This window comes from Pipistrellus hanaki (assembly GCF_964339955.1).
Source record: "Pipistrellus hanaki genome assembly, chromosome: 1".
Taxonomy (NCBI): Eukaryota; Metazoa; Chordata; class Mammalia; order Chiroptera; family Vespertilionidae; genus Pipistrellus; species Pipistrellus hanaki.
In genome coordinates this window covers 55879775-55903174 of record NC_140503.1, presented here as the reverse complement: position 1 = coordinate 55903174, position 23400 = coordinate 55879775, and the positions used below count along the sequence as shown (strand labels likewise).

General features: G+C 42.6%; 1 protein-coding gene across 1 annotated transcript in view; it reads right to left on the bottom strand.

The window, feature by feature from the left end:
• SHC4 (SHC adaptor protein 4) overlaps positions 1-23400 on the bottom strand; it is a 113000-nt gene that overhangs the window by 52428 nt on the left and 37172 nt on the right. Inside the window, exons 3-4 of the mRNA XM_084899093.1 lie at positions 5619-5682; positions 233-352 (exon numbers count right to left, since the gene is read on the bottom strand). Coding sequence (XP_084755219.1) covers positions 233-352; positions 5619-5682 — 184 coding nt within the window. The remainder of the gene's footprint in view (positions 1-232; positions 353-5618; positions 5683-23400) is intronic.

The window sequence follows — 23400 nt, the reverse complement described above, 5'->3', positions numbered from 1 at the left end:
TCTTATTACAAAGCCAATTAGGTAAGGGGCAAGTATGCAAGCAGTTAAATGCCCAGTGATGGATTAGAAAGGCTGTTCCAATTATTAGAATGTATAAATCCTTGGCAGATTTTCCCCCCCTATGCCTTAGTAAATTTTAGGCACACTGCCTGAAACTATTCTCTTTATTATGCTCAGACTCTCCAGAGAAAGAGATAATATGTTAAGCCATAAATAACATTCATGATCTTACCTGTTGGTTGTCAAGATTCATTAGTGTAAGGCTGCATGTTGAGATGGTCAGTTTTATATTCATCCCCGAAAACTGAAGATTACTTTTGCCAAGAACTGTTGATAGGAACTTAACTGGAGGCTTTAAAAAGAACAAAACACAAAGTTATGAATTCTGTTACAGAATGAATGTTTGTTTCTTTTAATGTTAAAAATGGATTGAAGCCCATACTCTTCTTTATTTTACCATACATAAATCAAATTAAATGAAATGATAAAAATAAAAAAAAAACTTTTTAAAAACTGGAATGCACCCTCGCTGTTGTGGCGCAGTTGGTTGGGGTGTCGTTCTGCACACCGAAAGGTAGAAGGTTCAATTCCCAGAAGGGCACATACCCAGGTTGCAGGTTTGATCCCGGGTTAGGGTGCCTATGGGAGGCAACAAATTGATGTTTCTCTCTCTTATCCATGTATCTCTCCCTCTCCCCCTCCCCTTTTCCCCCCTCCCCCTCTACGTCCCCCTCTCCTTCTCCCTCTCCCTCCCCTTCCCCCTCTCTCTCCCCCTCCCCCTTCCCCCTCTTCCCCCCTTCCTTCCTCCCTCTCCCTTTCCCCCTCCCCCTTCCCTCCCCCTCCCCCTCCTCCCCCTCTACCTCTCCTTCCCCCCCCTCCCTCTTCCTCTCCCTCTCTCCCTTCTGCTCTCTCTAAAATCTATAAGCCAAGCTGGTGTGGCTCAGTGGTTGAGTGCCCACCTATGAACCAGGAGGTCACAGTTTGATTCCCAGTTGGGGCACATGCCTGCGTTGCAGGCTCCATCCTGAGTGGGGGGCCTGCAGGAGGCAGCCAATCAATGATTCTCTCTCATCATTGCTGTTTATCTCTTTCTCCCTCCCTCTCTCCTTCTTCTCTGAAATCAGTAATATATATTTAAATCAATAAAATATCCTCAAGTGAGGATTTTAAAAATGGAATGCAGCAGTTAAATCTTAGCCCTCAGAACTTTTCTCACACATTCCTTTCTCCCCAAGTATTTAGAATAGAGGTCTGGTTTATGTAAAAGGAATTCCTGTGAGAGTTTGGACTAGCTGAACTCGCAAGTCCTTTTGAACATCACAAGTATTAAAAATATAAAAAGTTACTAAGTTTTTTTTATGATGATTAAGAATATGAAAAACAGTATAGCAAAACTTATGGGATGCAGCATTGCTTAAGGAGAGCATTTATAGCTATAAATACATTAAAAAAGAAGAAAGGCCTCAAATCAACAACCTAGCTTTACAACTTAAAGAACTAGAAATTAAAAAAAAATAAACTAAGCTCAAAACTAGCAGAATGGAGGAAAAAATGAAGATGAGAGCACAAATAAGTGATATAGAGCTTAGAAAAACCAAAGAGAAAAACAACAAAACCAAAAGTTGGTTCTTCAAGAAAATCAAAATTGACAAACCTTTACTTAGATAAGCTAAGAAAAAGAGAAGACTCATGTTTTTAAGATCAGAAATGAAAGTGGGGACATTACTACTGATTCAATAGAAATAGAATTAAAAGGACTGTAAGAGTACTATATACAATTGAATGCCAACAAATTGGATTACCTAGATAAGATAGATAAATTTCTAGAAACATTAGACCTACCAAGACTAATCCTGAACAAATAGAAAATCTGGATAGATCTACAACTAGTCAGAAACAAAACACAAAACACACACACACACACACACACACACACACACACAGAACATAACAAATTTTGACAAGGATATGGAGAAAATTAAACCCCGTGTATTATTAGTACGAATGAAAAATGGTACAAACACTATAGAAAACAATATGACAGTTCCTCAAAAAAATTAAAAATGGAATTATTGTATGATCCAGCAATCCCGCTTCTTTTTCTTTTTTTAATATATTTTATTGATTTTTTTTACAGAGAGGAAGGGAGAGGGATAGAGAGCTAGAAACATCAATGAGAGAGGAACATCGACCAGCTGCCTCCTGTACACCTCTGACTGGAGACGTGCACGCAACCAATGTACATGCCCTTGACTGGAATCTAACCTGGGACCCCTCAGTCCGCAGGCCGACACTCTATCCACTGAGCCAAACCGGTTTTGGCAATCCCACTTCTTGATATATATCCCCAAAAAATGAAAGCAGAGATTTGACCAGATTTTTGGAGTTCCATGTTCATAGGTAAAATGTGGAAGCAATCCAAGTGTCCACTGACAAATAAATGAATAAGCAAAATACATTATATGTATACACACACACACACACACACACACACACACAATGGGATATTATTCAGCCTTAAAAAGTAAGAAATTATGATACATGCTACAACATGGATGAACTTTGAGTATATTATGCTCAGTGAAAAAGACAAATACCTTATGATTCCACTTAAATGAAGTACTTAGAGTAGTCCAAATAAAGGTGATGGAAAGTATGATGGTGGATGAAATGTGATTCCCATTGGCGATTTTCTTTATTCCCATAAAGCTGTGGAAGCCAAATCTTAAGATTCCATCTTTAAATATTTGTGATGTTCAAAAGGACTTGAGAGTTTCACTCACACACACACACACACACACACACACACACTAGAATAGAGAAAGGAATGGGAAATTATTGTTTAATGCGTAATTGAGTTTTGGTTTTTAGAAGATGAAAAGAGTTGTGGAGATGAATGGTGGTAATGATTGCACAACACGAATGTACTTAATATCACTAAACGGTACACTTAAAATGGTTAATAGGTAAACTTGATATTAAGTATATTTTACCACAATTTTTTAAGTTGGGGAGGGGGAGAGTATAAAAAAATATAAAGTGCTTAGTAGGGTCCCAGGCATGTATTAAGTATTCAATAAATGCTAGCTATCAAAGGAAATTAATTCAAATTTTTCCTTTTTTATTAAAGGTGTAGTTTCTGGAACAACAATAGCCTGGTTTGTATTGTTTTGGGGAATGGACTCCCTACTCCTGAAATGAGAAAGCCTTACATGAATGGGCCTGTTTGTTGGATCATCCAGTTGAAGCATCCTATTCACAGAGGTTCTGAGAAGCGGCTACTATGAGGCCATGGGTTCCGTCAAAGAAACTAGTAATCAGGGTTTCTAATAGAATTCAAAGCCACATATCAGAGTTTTCCGTTCCATGGGGCTCATCTGAGTCATTCTGGGTTACACCGGGTTCGGCTCTATGCAAAATGGTGGAGAATAATAACAAGTGGAGCAGGGTGGTGTGGAAATGGAGCTCTAAGATGGGGATCTGAAGACCAGGCTTCTCTAGCCGGCTCTGATCTTCAGGGTCCTAGGGACTCAAGACAAATCTCTTCTCTGAGCCACAGGTTAGTAACTGGCAAAACGAGAGAGTTAGCCTGGAGGATAACTAAAAATCCCTTCCCTCTTAAACACCTTCCATTTCTAAGACTTAACACAGTTATCTTCAGAGCCTTTATGTCCCCTTTGGACTTTTCAAAACAAATGAACATCCTAGAGTTAATAGCTTAATAACAATAATACTAGTTACCATCATTGTTGAAAGTCTAATAGTGTCAGACACGGTGTTAGGCACTCTGTGGACATCATTTCATTTAATTCTTAAACAACTCCGTAAAGTAAGTGCAGTTTTCTCCCATTTTACAGATGAGGAAACCAAGGATCCAAAGGTGACTTGCCCAAGATCACACAGTTGATAGTGTTTTAAAGAGAAAACCCCAGATCCAAATGGAGTCACTTGTGCTAAAGCCCATGACACTGAACCTACCCTTCTTTTTAAATATTTTTATTGATTTCAGAGAGGAAGGAAGAAGAAAAGAGAGAGAGAAGCATCTACGATGAGAATCATTGATCGGCTGCCCCCTGCACACCTCGCACTAAGGATCAAGCCCCCAACTTGGGCATGTGCCCTTGACCAGTATCGAATCTGGGACCCTTCAGTCCCACAGGCCAACACTCTATCCACTGAGTCAAACCAGCCAGGGCGGAACCTACTTAATACCTGACCTAACTGCAGTTTCAACTTTTTCCAGGAATGTAATCTTACTCAATCTGGAATGTTCGGTCAGTACCCGTGAGGTAACCTCTCACATGGGCCCTCTACATCGAAAGGCAACTGAGGCAATTTGTCTGGTAAAGCCCCTGCCTTTCCCTAAGGGAAGGTAACCTGGCCTGAAACAACCTTTTTTTTTCTTTTCTTTTGCTAATCGCTTCCTTGTCTGGCACAGTTTCTGCCTTTCTGTACTATATTGTACAGTTTCTGGGAGCACCTCTCTATTTATTAGACAGCATGCTAGCCGATTTAATACAGCCAATTAGATCTTCAAATTTACTCGATTGAACTATTGTTCTTTAAAAGCAGGAGGCATGCCAAAACCAGTTTGGCTCAGTGGATAGAGCATCGGTCTGTGGACCGAAGGGTCCCAGGTTTGATTCCGGTCAAGGGCATGTACCTTGGTTGTAGGCACATCCCCAGGTCCCCAGGGGCGGGGGGGGGGGGGGGGAGGGGGGGTGCAGGAGGCAGCTGGTCAATGTTTCTCTCTCATCGATGTTTCTAACTTTCTATCCCTTTCCCTTCCTCTCTGTAAAGAATCAATAAAATATATTAAAAAATAAATAGGAGTCAGAGGCAGGATTTAAACCCAAGTCTATCATCTAACACCAAAATTTGTGCTCTTTCAGCATGAAAAGTCCCTTCTCCCCATGTATTTTTAAAAAATATATATTTTATTGATTTTTCACAGAGAGGAAGAGAGAGGGATAGAGAGTTAGAAACATCGATGAGAGAGAATCATCGATCAGCTGCCTCTTGCACACCCCCTACTGGGTATGTGCCCGCAACCAAGGTACAAGCCCCGGACCGGAATCGAACCCGGGACCTTTCAGTCCGCAGGCCAACGCTCTATCCACTGAGCCAAACTGGTCCCGGCTCCCCATGTATTATTATCTCATCACTGCCAGCACCGTGTTTGCACTTAAAAATAGGCCAAGAGATTTAAAAAGTCTCAAATGTTAAAAATACAGATATTAGATCATATTCAAATTGGAAGGTACCAAACTGGCCATCTAGTTCAACAACTAAACTTTACAGGAATAAGAAAGAATCTCAGACGGGGAGATACCACCTTCAAAGGAAGATAAAGACCCAGGCCTGGAACCAGGATGTTCTCACTTGAAACTCAGGAGCTTTCTCTGCTCTGTCCTTCTAGGCAACACCATTTAAGATGAGTTGGGAAAATCTGAGGGGCCAGAACGACTTTGAGTTGTATCTCTACAATCATGCCCACCAATAAAGGCCATTCGGGACCTTTAAGTCATACGGTGGAATAACCTCACAACTCTTTTTATATCATCTTCCTCATTGATGGGGAAACATGAAAGAAGAAAACCACACCAATATTTATTTACCTTTCGCTTTTTAGTGGCTCCGTTTGCCCCGGGGACAGGTTCGCACAGACGGCTTATTGCTTCCCTGTGGAACAGAAACCATATGAAGACTTAGCGTACTGTCTAGTGCACAGTAAATGTTCGATTAATGTTAGCAAGTACTATACTACACACGTCACGGTGAGTCTGGCATAACCAACCTTCCCCACGCCCATGGGAGAAAACAGGATTAGTACTCCCAGCAACATCCTGATACTGAAAAACTGCTTTATAATAAGCAATCCTACCATTCATCTCAGCCTCGCTTTTTTTTTTTTTTCTTGGTTTTCAGGTTTGTTTGTTTGTTTGTTTTTGTGTGTGTGGTTTGTTGTTGTTGTTGTTGTTGTTATTAATCCTCGCCTAAGGATTTTTAGGGAGAGTGCAAGAGAGAAAGACGTAGAGAAACATCAATGTGAGAGAAAAACATTGATTGGTTACTCCTACACGAGCCTTGACCAGGACCCGGGCCAGGGAGAAGTCTGCAACCAAGGTACATGCCCTTGACTGGAATCAAACCTGGGACCCTTTGGTCCGCAGGCCAATGCTCTATCCACTGAGCTGAACCAGCTAGGGCCAGGTTTGGTTTTTAGTGTTATTGATTTTTAACCAACAAGGAGGGCAAAACTTCATTGTCTGAGACTATTTCACAGTTTACCTTTTGCTTAGCCCACTCTGTGGTGTTATGAATAAAAAGCTTCCTAGCAGCTCAGCACCAAAGACAATTAAATACAAGAGAACCTGGCAGTAGAGGAGGTTTGAAAGGAAAGGGAGAGACTGAACTTAACCATGGTCTCAAAGGGAGCCTTATTGACCAAGTTCCTGCTACGAGCCATTGAGCTTTCACATAATTTCACAGAAGAAAAGAAAATCAATAGCAAATTTCCTCCTTTGCTTATTTTTCTGCCCTGACTATACATTGCACTTCCTGAGAGAAAGGCTCCACTAAAGCAAGTAGCTGGTCCTTAATGGAAGTGGTGCACGCACTGGCGCCCTCCTCTCCAGAAACGCAGTTAGAACTAAGAGCTTCTGTCTCGGGGCCTCAGCACTCACAACCGCCCACGCTTTCACTCCCGGTAACCTGAGCCCTCGCCATGTGGCTTTCAATACATATAGTAAACTTTTCCCAGAGCAAATGGAAATCTCTGAGCTCTTCCCCAGATTCCCCAGAGATCATGGTTCAAATCAGTAAACTATATTAACACACACAATACGGTTTTTATATCTATTATTCTATTTCATGAAACTATTTTCTCTGAGATGTTTTCAAAAGGAGGAGCAGCTAGAGAGAGGAGAGACAGAGACAGAGGTAGAGAGAGAGAGACAGAGAGCAAGAGAGGCAGAGCAATTCTAGTAGACACTTTAGACAGAAGAAGAATAAAAGAATTTCCAAAGATTCTAGACATTACTTTGGATTTATAATGTACGTTTTAGTTCCGATTCTTTTTCTTTCTTTTTTTCTGGGTAAATGATTTTTTTTTTTTTTTTTTTTCTGGATTCCAATCCTTTTTTTTTTTCTTCTTTTTTTTCTGGATAGATAATTATTTGAAGTTGTTATTTTTTATATAGGACCCTGTCATTTTAACAAAGCGCTTCTTCTCCAAGGTATTATCTTATCTGATTTTTGCATAAATATCTGCAACCAAAAGATAGAATGGCTTTTGGGCTGAGCGTATTTTCTCAGGATTTCATATTTATTGTTTTTCTAGGATTCCAAACTTTGTCTCTGGAGTCAAACAGAAGGATAACTTACAGGTTTTGGGCCCTTTTGTTTGGTTGATTGGTGTTTTGAATCATATTAATGATTAATCAATAATTAATGAGATACATATAATTGATCCAAATTGGCCTCTGGTGTTGCCAAAATAACTAGTGCAGGCACCCCCCTAGGGTGTTGGTATTTAATAACGATGTATTATAAGAAAAGTATTTTCAAATCCTTTATTCCTTGGTCTACTGGAATGCTTTGGTCTAAAAAGTTCTTTGTAAATGGTTTGAAATAAAAGTAAAAACAAAGATGAGCATCGATGCTGCTGCGTATAATAATAGTAATTATTCCAACTTGTTACTTTTTACATAGGACCCTGTATTTTAGAAAGTGCTTTCCCAGACATTGGGTTGCTGTCGTTTTTTTATTCTCATACCAACTGTCAACACTGAAACAGAAATTTTGGGGGGTAAAAAAACAGGTTTTAGAAAATTTTAGAAATTAAGAGAACCATGGAAGAAGCACAGGGCTGCAGAGCAGCAAAAGGTACATTTCCATAGAATGAGGGAGCTGGGAACAGAACAGGGTCTATATTTTCCAAATGAAGGGAAGGAAGCCCTTCATCCAGAAGGAGAAGAAGAAAGCCCAAAGGGAATAGGAAAACAATAAAGAAGGAGCTGGGAAGAACCTCACAGGTCCCATGTGAGGTTTGACCTTTGAGCCCAGGAGTTACTATAGTAACCAGCCTAAGGGAATAGTGACCAATCAGAGGGGATATCAAGGCACCAGGATCTGCAGCCTTTATAAGCCATAGGGAAAAGGAACTCAGTGGGACCTTTTCCCCTCCCTACGTGGGATTCTGTACTTGTTCTTCAATAAGTCTCCACCTCTGTCTGTGGATTCATTATTTGCCTCCAACGGACAAAGAATTCGGGTTTCAGTCCAAAAATTCCGTTTCAATACCCTCTAACAAAATGTAAAGGTGTGACTTTGAATTAAATAAAATGCTTTATTTTTTTTTTAAACCTGGATTTTAGTTTTCTTTTTCATTTTATTGGATTTATTGGGATGGCACTGGTTAACAGAATTATACAGAGAGGTGGGACAACGTTCACGCTACCTATAGTAACAGATCTTTATTTCCCTTGCTACTCGAGTCCCACCTTAGCCTTGAACTCCTCCCTGTTTCCTTGGCAGTTCACCTCAGCCACATTGGCATAAGGATCGGTCAAAAAGAAGCCCTCATGGCCGTGGTCGGGTAGCTCACTGCATCCAGATCTTTCTTTTCAGTTTATTTGGTAGACTTGCCTGTTTCCATTTCCCAAAAGATCATGGAGAAAAGGGAATCTTGACCAGGTGCAGCTGAAAGGGCAGGGCAGGGCTAATTCCTGGGAATGAGAGGACAGGGCAGAACTCCTGATCCTCCATTTTGTAACTGGACCCTAGCCCTCACCTAACCAATCAGGGTCAGCCAAAGCAGTGACATCACCACCCCTATAAAACCCCTTGATCTGTTGAAGCTTGTGCTCTTTCGCCATGCTGTTGTCTGTGTGAGTGGGACAGAGCCCATGCTAGCATGGAACAGGCTTTCTGCTATTGCATCGGACTTGGCTCCCTGGTGGTCCTAGGATCTCGAAATCTGGGCATAACATAGCCCCCTTTCCCATTAGAAATGCCCACTTCAGAATGCTGCACTAGGAAGCCAGGGTTTTAAAGGAGCCGGTCCTATGTACATGGCCAGGCCTGGCTGGAAGCAGCCCATTCAGTCTTAGCAAAGTTGTTTTCAGGTAGGTGCTTTACCTCCATTTTACACATGAGTACGTAAACTAAAAGCCAAAGAACTTAAATACTGACTCCAAAGAATGCAGCTGATACTGGGAGAGACAATATGCAAATCCAGCTCTGAATTCAAAGCCTGCTCTCACTCGGCAGAGAGCACACTGCCAGGTGTGTGAAAAGGAGAGTTCCAGGCTCCTGGGTCTAGAGCAGCACATATATTGGGTGTCCTTCCCTCGCTCACTCCCCATCATATGGAGGGCTCCTTAATTTAAAAAAAAAAAAATATATATATATATATATATATATATATATATATATATATATATATATATATATATCTTGATCAGAGAAAGGGGGGGGGTGGAAGAAAACATAGATTTGTTGTTCCACTCGTTCATGCATTCATTGGTTGATTGTTGTATGTGACCTGATTGGGGATCAAACCCACAACCTTGATATAATAGGACAGTGCCTTAACCAACTGAGCTACCCAGCCAGGGCTCCGAGGTCTTCTATTTTACCAATCCTTATGCCCATGTGGCTGAGGTAAACTGCCAAGGAAACTGGGCACAGGGGCAGGAGTCAACTCTGGAAACGGCTCACATGGATGCTCCCACCCTTTCCCAGCCCTCTGCTTTCCATGCATTGGCTGTTACCATCGTATGTTATTCTTAGCCTGTCCATACGCCCAAGCAGGCAAGCACACACATGTGTGCACTGGCACCCTCACTCAGAACTTTAAGGTCAGTTGAGGCACAGGAAGTTTCACAGATTCTGAAAATTCTCTTGCCATACAACTTTGCTCAAAAGAAAAAAGAGGAAACCTGTGCTTATGAACTTGCTTTTAAGAAGTAGTTATATCGTCGGCCATGTTCATAGCAATATTATTCACAGTAGCTAAACAAAGAAGCAACCCAAGTGCCGATCCGCAGATGAATGTAAAAGCAAAATGTGATACTGTATATGGAATATTATTCAGCCTTAAAAGGGGAGGAAATTCTGCAACATGCTACAACATGGATGAACCTTGAGGACACTGTGCTAAGTGAAATAGGGTGGTAATAAAAAGACAAATAGTACACGATTCCACTCATGTGAGATATTTGGGATAGTCAAAATCATAAAGACAAGTGTATGGATGGGGAGGGGAGAAGGGTTATTGTTTAATGGGTAAAGACTTTCAGGTTTTTTTAAAAATATATTCTTATTGATTTTTTTTTACAGAGAGGAAGAGAGAGTGACAGAGAGTTAGAAACATCAATGAGAGAGAATAATTGATCAGCTGCCTCTTGCACAACCCCCTCTGGGGATGTACCCGCAACCAAGGTACATGCCCTTGACCAGAATCGAACCTGGGACCTCCCAGTCCGCAGGCCGATGCTCTATCCACTGAGCCAAACTGGTTTTGGCAAGACTTTCAGTTTTGCAAGGTGAAAAGAGCAATGGGCTTAGATGGTAATGATGACTGCAAATACTAAGAATGTATTTCATGGCACTGAATAAACACTTAAAAACTTGTTAAGATGATAAATTTTATGTTCTGTATATCTTACCACAAAAAAAAAAAATCAAAAAAGTACTTATTAATTTGAGATGTTTAAAGAGAGTCCCAGACTCTCCCTCCAATAAAGGCCTGTTTGCACAAACTTTCCTATTTGATTTTCGAGGGCCCCCCCTCACCAGCACCCCTTGAAAACTATCTGTGTGCCTCTTGGAACCACAGATCCCTGCTTTAAAACAACCTCTCAGATTCCGTCTCCTTCTCCGGTATCCATGTTAACAAATCTCTTGACACTCCCTCCAGGGAAGACAGACAGATGCCTGCATTTTGTTGCCTTTCTTTACAAAGATCTTTTCTTCCCCTCCGTGTGGGACTGAGAGATTAACTGTAATATTTTCAAGAACAAATAGTTCTTCCAACGCCTTTCTGAAGTTTCAGCTACACCCTTTGACCTAAAGCGCTGACTTGACAAATGCTGAGGAAAGGAAAACAGAGAAGCCCAAGCAGGGGTTTGCTGGGTGCCCCGCCCCCGCAGCTGCCCAGGCAGTCTGCATTTCTGCAGAACCCCTTTGGGTGCTGACCCGCTGTGAGAGGAGCAGAACCTTTGGAGTTTACATGGCTGAAGATTTCCACCCTGGGAGCCTGCACCAGAAGGAACGAGGGGGAACGCCCCGCGGCCCCAACAGTGGCCACTTTGTTTATTGTTTTTGCCACATAAGAAGGAAGGGGAGACATGGGCTGATGTAAGAGAATGAGAATGCAGTTGAAGATTTGCTTTTAAGCCTATAAAACCCTGCCTACATCATAGGACCAAAAAAAGATATTTTGTCTTAACAGAGTCCAAACTTAAACCATGCACACAAAGGCACCTTTCTTCATCAACCCTTGGTGGCTACAGTTCTCAACTTATAACTTTTCTGTGTCCTTAACCCTTAAACAGTTAAGCTGCCCGGGAAGCATTGTTGCCTAACTGGTCCCCAACACCCCTCTCCCCAGCCCACCCCGCCCCTTTGTGTTTAAGTTTGGAAGGCAATAGCACAATCCAGGACCAACTGAAGCAGTGCCTGGGGGAGGGGCTGAGGGACAGATGGTTTCCAGTGAATGTCCAAATGCAGCTCTCCGGGTAAGTAGGAAAGCCAGAGACTGTGTAACATGAAACCAAGCACATGGCCCACTGGAACCATTTAAAGCAGCTCCCTACACACACACACACACACACACACACACACACACACACACACACAGTGGCAGAGTGGTTTCAGTTCTGTCCAGGCTAACAGAAATGAGAATACATTTTTAATCACAGAAAAGAGCCTTTCCTAAACAATCTTAAAAGGCACTTTGGCAAACAAAGCCACCTGCATTTCCCAAGGATCTTCCCCTTACATATCATCCCCAACAGGAATCCTCTCAGAAATCAGTGATCGCTGTAGAAGGGACACCTTGTCGCCTGAAGGAAGGGACCTGCAATTCAGACTCCACGTCAGCGTGGTATCAGGCTGTCCCAGTTGTTCTAGGGAAATGAGTACCTTAAAAAAAAAAATCTCTGCCTTTAGAACATCAGGGCTCAGTGATCTGTGTGTTCAATTTTGTTCGGTTTGGTGAAATCAAAGACGGCCAAGGACTTGTGCGAGCTGGCAGACAGGACACTGTGGAACAGGAGCCTGCCCCCAGGGCGATAAGCTCACAATGGACACAGTCAATGCCAGAGGCCTGCGGAGAACGGAAAGCTTCAGACTCCCTTTGTGCTACAATCAAGGGGCATCGCCCATGCTCTCTGGGAGGGTAGACTCAGCCCATAAAATATAGCCTTTCATTTCAGAAACAGGCACTTGGGTCCCAGGGTGGTCAAATACAGCCTTTCTCAGCCCTGCCCTCAGCACTGGCTCTCACACTGACTTTCGGCACCACTCCATTCAATCTGGCTTAGAGGTAAAACCTGATTCTAAAGTACATTTGCAATTCTACCCAGCTCCAGCCCCACAAAACACAAGTGGTTCTTTTTTTTTTTTTTTTTAATATATTTTATTGATTTTTTAAAGAGAGGAAGGGAGAGGGATAGAGAGCTAGAAACATAGATGAGAGAAACACTGACCAGCTATCTCCTGCATACCCCACATTGGGGATGTGCCTGCAACCAATGTGCATGCCCTTGACCAGAATCAAACCTGGGACCCTTCAGTCCACAGACCAATGCTCTATCCACTGAGCCAAACCGGTTTCAGCCACAGGTGGTTCTGTCTGCTCCAGATTCTGCCTTTTGGCTCTGATGCAAATGTTGACCCAACCACTGCACTTTAATGAAGTAAAAGGCCACCTGCCCCCAGGATTGCCTCCCTACAAGTCTCCCTAATGAACAGAAATGAAGTCAGTTTCTCCTATCCCCACAAGGATGTGCTGTAATAGAATTACATATTTCTAAATTCAAACACCTGTATCCACAAACTGATGGCTTCTACACCTTCACAATATTTAAGCCCTGTGAAAATCACATGGGTGAAGTGGGGTTGATTTCATACAAAAACACACTGGAATTTGTAGATCCAAAAGACTGTTCTCCTTTATTTTAGGATAAACTGGAATCTTCTAAAACAACTCTGTTTTAGACAAAATATTAAAAAATCTGAAGAAGGCATCTCTTTTGGGAGTTGGAGAGTATAGTGCTCGTTCAGCGTGGTCACTTAAGAGCCAAAGCTCATTAAGGAAAACACACAAGACAGATCCAACGGAATCACTCACTGCAGTCACCACATTTCACGACAAATGATGTTTATCAACTTATAAAAGTTAAGCCTATCTTCTAAAAAGGAAGATTGGCACTATTTAGATATTTAAAACATGGAGGTCCCATAATGCAGAGGGAGACAGCAGTAGGTGGGATGAGTGTATGACTTCCACTGCTGTTTAAAAACAAAACAAAACACAAACAAACAATTTTTTTTAAAGGCCAGTTGGTCTCTGCACATATTATAGATTTGATTTGGTAATTCCATCTTTTTTCACTGTGGGTGTGCTAACGTGCCCTGTCTTGGAAGGAATCACAACTGGCCTAGCCAGTCGAGTCCCCTGTGGGAAACCATGGTAGGACCACTGCGCCTGCACATGTGCTAAGCACTCACTTTAAAGTTTGATCACCCTTTTCTAAACTAACCGTTTGGATAGGTGATGACCAAACTTTAAAGTTTTTAAGGAGCAACTGGGATGCTGGTTAAAATGCAGAATCCTGGGCTGTTCCTACAGATTTTGATTCTATACGCCTGGGGTGGGAAGCAGATCAGTGCATGGACCACACAGCTACCTAAAACTTCTACTTGGACTCCTTTCCCAGGATGCCTGGCTCTGCCGTGGTGACCAGAAGGTTGCATTAGTGGATGCTAAGGAATCAGGTCACCTGTTCCTCATGGCAAAGGGAGGGGAGGAAGGCTACGCCACCTGTACATTTGATGATGCTCCATTTGGGCGAAAATCTGTCTTCCATGTAGTCACTCAGTATGCTGGGATAGATGTTTGGTATGACCCATCCTTTCCTCTCCTCTTGGGTCCCTCCATCTCTGCCATCCCCTCTTGGGAAGAGCTTTCACCAGAGGGCGTCTGGAGACCGGAACCTCTTTGCTCACCTCACTCCTGGCACACACAGGTGGTGGTGTGTGATCTGCGTTTGACCTCCATCTGGCAGCCTGGAGGGTGAGAGGCCTATCCACCTGCCCCTCAAAATGCACTCATGCCCGAGGCAGTGGTTCTCAATCCTGGCTGGACATCGGGGAAACATAGAGGAGCTTTAACAAGTCCTGAAGACTGGGTGTCACTTCCAGACAGGCTGAGTTAGCTGGTACAGCTGGGGCTTGGGGACTGGGAGTTCCCGAAGCTCCCTCAAGTGTTTCCACCAGAGCTGAGATTGAGAATCACTCAAAGCAGCACTTGGCAGGCCTTGGTTGTAAAGGGCAAGGTAGTAAAAATGGTAGGATTTGTGGATCATACAGTCCCTGTTCAACTACTGATCTCTGCACTTGTACCTCGAAAAGCAGCCACAGATAATACATCAGTGTTTTTCAACCTTTTTTGGGCAAAGGCACACTTGTTTCATGAAAAAAATCACGAGGCACACCACCATTAGAAAATGTTAAAAAATTTAACTCTGTGCCTATATTGACTATATATAAAGTAATTCTCTTGAATAGGAATCAAATAAACACAAAGAAAGTATTTTATAATTACTTTATTATGAAATATTAAGTAAACAAAATAGTGAAAAATTATAAAATTCTTGTCTTGTCTGCACCTACGGCACACCAGGAACAGCGGTTGAAAAACGCTGTAATACATAAGCAAATGGATATGTTCATGTGCCGATAACACGCATGGATACTGAAATTTTAATTCATATAATGTCCACATTCACACAATATTCTTCTTCTGATCGCCCCCCCTCCCCCCCACCACCACCAATTAAAAAATGTTAACAGCCATTCCTGGTTCAAAAGGTGGCAAAATCAAAGTATCAAACTCAAGTGTAGCAGGCTGGGTTGGTGGGCAAGGTTGTGGCTTTCTGACCTTCTTCTGGAGTGGACTAGAAAGTCATGTGAGAGGCTGTGGGGTCAGGTCCGCTGTTAGCTTGTGTGCAGCAGAAAAAAAACGACTAGAATTCCACCTCTAATCTTTACAGACAAAGATCATTTATATGTCTTTTGGACCTGGTCTTGTTCAGCTCCTCGGTACAGGAAGCTGGATTTTATAAGAAATGAGTCTCTTATTAAAATTCCTTTTACAAACTGCAAATTATTATCTTCCATCCTTTGTCCCTCCCACCAGCACTCAGTGGAGAGAGAGGGGAACGAAAGCTCTTCTTTTAAATATCAACTAAGCTTCGCTATGGGTCACTATGTGCACAATCCAGTACGAAGTGCTTGGGGGATACAGAAATAGGCAAACGTGCAAAATTATAGGAAATGAGAAAAGGAAAAATGCCGAGGGCTGTCATTTATCTACAACTCCTCTAGGATACCAGAGTGACGAAAAGCTGGTTAAATGGGCTCTGCAACCAGACAGTTGGAGCTGAAAAGCTAGCTGCTTCTTACGAGCTCTGTGACCTTGAGCAAGCTGGTAAAGCTCTCTCTGTCTCCGTTCCTGAAGTCCGTAAAGTGGGAATAACGATAGAGCTTTAAACAAAGCCTCAGTAAATGCTAGCCATTATCATTGCTTAATCCTTATAATTTCCATCTGCTTTCAGAACTAACTGGGTCTAGCTTACTTTTTACAATGCCTACTACCTAGCAGAGTCCTCTTGTGTGTTTTAACTGGAATGCTACAGACAATATGCTGTAAAGGTCAGATCGTGTCTATCGTGCGAATAGTAATGGTTAAGACACATTTCTGGTCTTCTTTGGATGACCCATGGCAGTATGTAGGCGCTTAGACAGCTCCGTGGCAGGAAACAAAGGACGATCCACAGCCCCCTTCAGAACAGAGATGTTCATCGCTCCAGTTGTTGGAATGGTCAGGACTACAGGCTCACAGCTGAGTTCCCAGAAATTGTCCTCTCTTTAAGGCAGTTACGCTGCCTACAGATATGCCCCTTTCCAGAGGCAGCAGGAAACCTGTGACCAGTCAATACAGGTTGAAGGCCTGGTCTGTTTGCCCATGACATCTGCTGAGGCCTCTGCTGAGATGGCACCACTAGCCAACCTCCCCGGCCCAGCGTTGCAGCCTCACTCCCTCAGGATCGTGAGAGCCCTCCCCGTAAACCTTCTGCCCTTCAGCCTCCATCTCAGAGTCTGTTTCTAGATCCAGCCTACTTCCTGCTAAGGAGCTGCTGCCAGAATTGTGCTATTTTACATTGGCATATACACTTCACCAGGGGATGTCTTTCCTATTTTTTTATAGTTCAACTTAAACAGGTACGTTTAATGATCAAAACGTTCCTTTTCAGAGTCTGTGTTGTCACAGTTGACTGTGAAAAAATCACTTTCAGAGAAATTCTCATAAGTAGTTCAGATGATCTGGATCAAAAAGATTCACCTTCTTCCTGTTCAAGCATGTGTGAACATACACATTTCCCCGGAGTGGGTGCCGCTCTCACAAGCAACAGCTCATGTCTACGTAGAGGGGTCAGAGCTGAGCACTTGCTCCACCCGGCACTTCTCAGTCTCCTAAGGAGAATAGCAATGAGAACGGGAACGTCTGTGTGCAGGTGAAGAGATGCGCCAACTGTCCTACATTTCCTTTGTAAAAAGCTCCCTTTTTATCTAAGAAAGGACTCTCCCGGCTGAATTATGAGTGCCTCCCCTCTAATTCCACTCTTCCCCAAAAGAAATGTAATATTGATTTCTCTGGCTCTATATACATATATACATATATACACATATACACACATATGTATACTAGTACCTATAGCAGAATTAAAACTCACTGCTCTGCCTTTCCCTAGGCTTTGCCTTCGACTTTTCAAAACCAAAACAATAAAAACCTCATGCTTTGGGGGATTTTGGGGGGAACCACTTTTTTAAAACTAGGGGTTCCCATATGGTTTGTGGTCCACTAGGAGACCTCATTTTGAAACCACTAGGTAGGCCTCCCTTCCATCTGTGTTTCCCAGAGTGTGACCCGTGCACTAGCAGCATCAGCCACATCTGGGAGCTTGTTATACATACATGTCCTGTGTTTTAAGAAGCCCTCCAGGTGGCTGATTATCTTGCATGCTAAAATGTGAAAACCGTTGTCTGACACAATCTCTTTTGTTCCTCAGGAGAGCTGAGAAAAGGACAGCGAAACTATCCTCACCTACGGATTTATGAGCATCCAAATGAAGGTCTCTCAGAGGGAGCTTACAAACCAGGAATATGGCATCTTGAATCCAGATGGACTAAACATTTTCTTAATATTCTCTCATTCTAATTGAGACATGGTACTCAACAGCCAAGCAGATATGATTTCTGGTTCCACCACTTGCTATTGTAGGTGACAACCATGGTGAGTTCTGTAATTTCCGTAAGTCTAAGTATTTGCATGGGCACAATAGGGTTAATAGTAATATCTATTTTATAAATGTTAACTTTTGTGATGATGACAATGCTGATGATAGTAGCTATCTTATCTAATAAAGAGGGAATATGAAAATTGACCATGATATCATAATAAGATGGCTGCACCCACAGCAGAGGCTGAGTTTTGTTAACAAGCCTTAACGAGCAGCCTTAATGAGCAATCAGCAGGGACTTGAGGCTGCATGGCACTGGGCCTGGGCAGGGGATCTGAGGCTGCACCCCCCACCACCTGGCTGGGCTTGACAGGTCTGGTTCTAGCCCAATGAGGGTGGGTCCAGCCAGGTCTGGGTCTCAAGCAATTTCAAGGCTCATGTGGCTGGGCGGGGACTTGACTCTGGTTCCCATGGCACATCCCAGACTCTGACAGGATGAAAATTTTCATATACATTTTACTAACTTTCTTTCATCTATTATAGAAAAGGGCAAATAGCAATATTAAAATATTTCCTCTAATTAATTCCCTTTTAATGTGCACGAATTTCATGCACCAGGTCACTAGTTAATTAATAATAAATTTCTCTATAGACTGTGTGTTAGTAGTTGAAAATCATGTTTGACTCTCTGAACTATAATAGAAAGAGTTGAAGTTTAGCCAATTCTTTGAGAAATTCTACTTTTTATCTGAATCAACTCATTGGACCCCAAGGCTCTCTGAACCAAAATGAATATCTTCAGTGAATGTACTTTTATTTCTTTGTTCAGTAATATAACAAATGGTGTCCATGTGCCAGCATTATATCATGGAAACAGGGACCTAACCCACTTGTCTAAGAGCTCCTCATTCTAGAATCTAGTCTCATTCAGGATACCAGAGACCATGTGTATAGACTGTCTGTATATTTCCTCTGATCCCCAGCAGTGACCAGGGAGCCTTCAAGACCTCCAAAGTCATCTCAAAATCTCTGAGATGCCCTGATTCCTCCCTGTTAATAAATATTTATTGATCCAACCACACACCAGGGACTGTAGCTCTGAAAACTGCCAGACTAGGCCCATGGATCAGAGAGAAACTTCAGGCCTAAAGATGATAGATGATGGAGCCCTTATGATTGCTCCATTGAAGCATCGCTCTCTGCAATTGACCCAATTCCTTCTAGGCCAGACCCACTCTGGGGTACCCTCTGAGTTTTCTCAAGAGGTTCCCATACAACTACAGTATGGGATGTTTCCAAGAACAATGCTTCCAAAGGCCTATTCTACTTGCTTGTTAAATGATTCAGACCACGGGTGACCAGAGTGTTCATGAAAACAAAAATTAGAAACTCACTCTCTTGCTCCTGTTGAACATCTGCAAAGTATAATTGAGAATGCTGGGGGTGCCACAAACATTTAGTAGTAACTCCTAAAGCAAACCAAAAAGAGCCACAAAAGGGAGACACTTGAATGCATTCTCATCTAGCTCTACATGTTGTAAAGAAGGCTTGGGGTGGGGGTGGGGGAATTACCAGAAAAAAGCTATTTCACTCTAAAACCAGAGCTAAAAATACTGTGGTCTCCCCATAGGCTTTAGCATTCATGCATTTTAAGCACTGAATTAATTTGTTTCTCCTCAAACACTGGAGGCCAGTTCACTACCATGCATATTGGACGTGACAGGTAACTGTTCTCGCTTGGGTCAGTGAATGTGTGCATATAGTCTACTTGAGAATGTGTGTTTGTAAGTGTATGTATTTGTGTGATAATATATAGAAAACTGTAAGTTTATATATATTCATAGATATATAGATATGACAAGCCCTGACTTTTACCTATCACATATTTTAAGAAACCACTCCATAAAGTAGATCATATTTTCCATAGAAAAGACACTATAATTGGGAGTTTCATTCCTAACCTAGGGCTTTTTGGCAAATAAAATATAGATACTGTAAACAGATTGCTGTGGAGCAAAAATAATAACCATTTTACAAACCTCTATAAATATCTAAAGTATTAAAAACAATGCTCTAAGTCCTAGAAAAGGAGTCTAAACATATACAATACCTATCCATGTAGTCGCTAAGTTTCTTCATCACATAAAAATACAGCTAGTTTGAATTATGTTCTAAAATTAATGCACTAGCTATATTATGAAACATTTGATTAACAATTTTGCCAACCTTAGATTTTAGTGATGAATGAAATCTCTCTCCCTCTCCCTCCCTCTCTCTCTCTCTCTTTCTCCAAAGAAACTGATCTAATGCTTTCATTTCCCTTTGAGGTAGAAGCCCATTTTGTACTGCAACTATACCTCCATTTCACAAGCCTTTTTCCTCTCCTACATTTTCCTCTCCTCCTCCTTCAGCCATTCCTCTTCCCAGTACATTACTATTATGGAATTACCATATTGCCACAGTGCAACTCTGTTCTGCCCAAAGATGACTGGACCAGGATTAGACCCAATCACCAGTTTAGCTAATATTTGGTATTTAAAACTGAGAGAACCAGAGATGGGGAGTCTGTACTCTTGTGGAGAAGGCCGTTGGAAGCCTAGACCCTGCCCTTCATTGGATTGTTCACTGATCCTCGGGTCCCATGAGGCCCAGCTGTGAAGTAATGCAAGCTGCTGTCCAGCCTTGGGCCTTCTTTTGGAGGCTCTGGGGCTCTCTAACCCAGTTTCAGGTTGACAGGTTTTTAGGTGGATAAAGGCCAAGTCATTCATATGCAAAAGCCTTGGTGCACAGCTTGGATGGGCTTGTAACCTGGGTGGGACTGGGTCTCAGGGAATCACCTGGGCGGAGCAAACAGCAATGGCCAATCATCAGCCCTGCCCTGAAAAAGCCCCCAGGTCTTTGTGTCCTGCAGCACCATGCAAGAACAATGATTGCTGCAAGCACCTCTGAGAGAAAGCCACCTTCGGGTTCCAGCCCAATGCCAGACAGTTCAGTTTCTCTCTGTATGAGTCTGGTGTTCAGAGCAATAGGGAGCTTGTATCTCCCTCCGGACTGAAAAAGACAACAGTGTATGGTACTCAGTTGCCAGCCCTTTTCTGCTTGGGCCTCCATACCTCCGCATTTCACTTTCACACCTCCACACCTCCTACCGGACTCAATGCGCTTTTCTCTTTCCTTCTAGTTGTAGAATTTTCACTCAGCCAGCCTTCCCGCAGTTCTGGATGATATTCATTTTGTCTTTTAGTTGTAGTTTTAATGTGGTTGTGTGTGGCAGCAAGTTCAGGTGTTTACCTATGCTGCCATCTTGGTTTTGGAAAAACATACTGTTGACTTTCATGCCCTCTCTCTCTTCACCTAACTCTGACATGCTCTCAAAACTCTTCCCAATCACTTGGAAACATTTTTTCTTTTATTAACTAGACTTTTGAAGTCTTCTAAAAGGAATTTAATTGGCAATTTCATCTCAGATATCTGAGAAGTGAGATTTCAGTCCAAAATAGATTGTGAGGAGCTGAGGAGCAGTGGAACTTGAAGGTTGTACACACACAAACACACACACACACACACACACACACACACACACACACATCAAAACCTCCTGCAAGGGTTTCCTGACATCTACATTTGTGAAAGGAAGTACTTCCACTACATCAAATGTGTCTAGGAGCATTTGATTGTTATTTTTTAAAATATCTTTTTATTGATGTCAGAGAGGAAGGAAGAGGGAGAGAGAGATGAAAACATCAATGATGAGAGAGAATCATCGATTGGCTGCCTCCTGCACACCCCCAATGGGGATCGAGCCTGCAACCCAGGCATATGCCCTGACTGGGATTGAACCATGACCTCCTAGTTCATAGATCAACACTCAACCACTGAGCCACGCCAGCCAGGCTTCACCCTTCTGTTTTATTGTAGCTATTCTTACCAACTGGTAAAGGACATAAACCTTGATCTTGGAACACCAGACCCTTAGTGGCATCTTAACATTCTTTCCTGATCAATGAACAATGAAACATTTTTTAATTCAATCACATACATCTGTCTCAGCCAGAATGCTCGTGTTTCCATCCTTAGCATAACCACTATGAACCGTAAGCCTCCTTTCTACTCTTCTCAGTAAACTTCCTCATTGGGGCGTTCCCTTGCCTAGCAAACTAATAGACTTGGCCTCTTCTCATGGTCTTCATTTGGCATGTCATGTGGGCTGCAATCCTACTCCTACCTCCATGACCTCCTCACAGGTCAACACACACACACCTGGTGCCATACAGTTACTCCAAGCTTTATGCGGAAATGCACATACTTATCCACACAGAGCTGCACCAATCCCATCCCTGCAATTCTCAGGAAATTTAGATAAATGCCAACCTGTACTCAAAGATATAGTAACTTAGCTCCCTAACATGAAAATATGGACCTCTATAGAATACTTTCCCTCCTAATGTCCACATTTCTTAGAAACCACATGCACAGTTCCTTATATAAATGTTTAGCTGCATCCTGGACTTTGCATCTATCTAATGGTTACCCACACTTGTGTACACACACACACACACACACACACACACACACACACACGGGAAGTATGCATTTGTCTCTGAAGAACTGCCTTTAATGTCCTGCTGAAGCCAAAGAATCAAACCTTCAAGCTAGTAAGCTAATCACTGCTCAGGAGCAATAACGTTCCAAACAGGAAATTGGTCCAGTTACAACGTCCTCTGAATTATGACCTCTGCATCCTTGTTGCTTTGGCTGGTTACCCAACCACCGGAACGGCTTGCTGAGTGTCTACAGTAGCAGTTCAGGAAAATGCTGGTCAGGGTTTTCTTCCCCATGGGATGGCGTGGGCAGATAAATAATCCACAACATGCAGCCCCTTAGAATCAGCTAGAGAAAATGAGTCTTAGACCAGGACCCCAAAAGGAACTTTCACCACTCATTCTCTAACAGCTCCCGTTTCCCTACACAGACCTGTTCCTCCCCCTCCCCCTTCCCTGTACCCCTACCCTCAGGGATGGCAGGCACAGATTGAGGTGAGCCCAGCACCAGCCTCGGCTTCCCAGCTGTCCTCGAGTGTGGCATGGGCAGATCCTGTGCTAGGTACCTTGCACTTTGTCTGGCTAATTTTTTTTTTCTTTTCTTTTCTTTTTTTTTTTTCCAAATAGGAGTTACAAATATAAGGTACAAAATGCAGGAGGATGCCAGAGCAGTAAGCCAGTGATCTGGAGGTCCCTCCCACCAGCAATACACCTTGCCCCTTAGGATATATGGGGAGGGGCAAAAGTAGGATTACAATTGTGAGTACACAAAATACAGTTTATTTTTGTATTATTACTTATTCAGCATTGTATTACTTTCCATACAACTGTAAACCTACTTCTCCCCACCCCTGTATTATGTCCTGTGGGTGATGAACTAAATGTGACCAATGACATGAAGTTCTGTTCTTTGGGGCTGGAAGCCAGTCCCTGTCCCACCAGCTCCCCTTCAGTGATTGCCTGTGATGGGCTTATTCCTCCTGCCTGCCTCAGGTATCTAAACACAGGTACCAGACACAAGGAAGGAGGCATCCTTACGGGGAGACGGGAGATTTCTTCTTTGCATGGTGTGGATGCTTATTTAACGGATGGAAGTTGAGCTTTAGGGTTTAGTGGCTTGATTTGTGTGTGTGTGTGTGTGTGTGTGTGTGTGTGTGTGTGTGTGTGTGTTTCAGATTAATGAGGTGTTTGTTTTTAAACTCATGATGAGAACATTTTTACAGAAGAGAACAAAAGACTGTATCACCCTTAGCATGATTTTCATCCCCTCTCTTTTCTTCACTTCCTTGGCATTGCTTTCCAGACATTTAAAGACAACTGTGGCT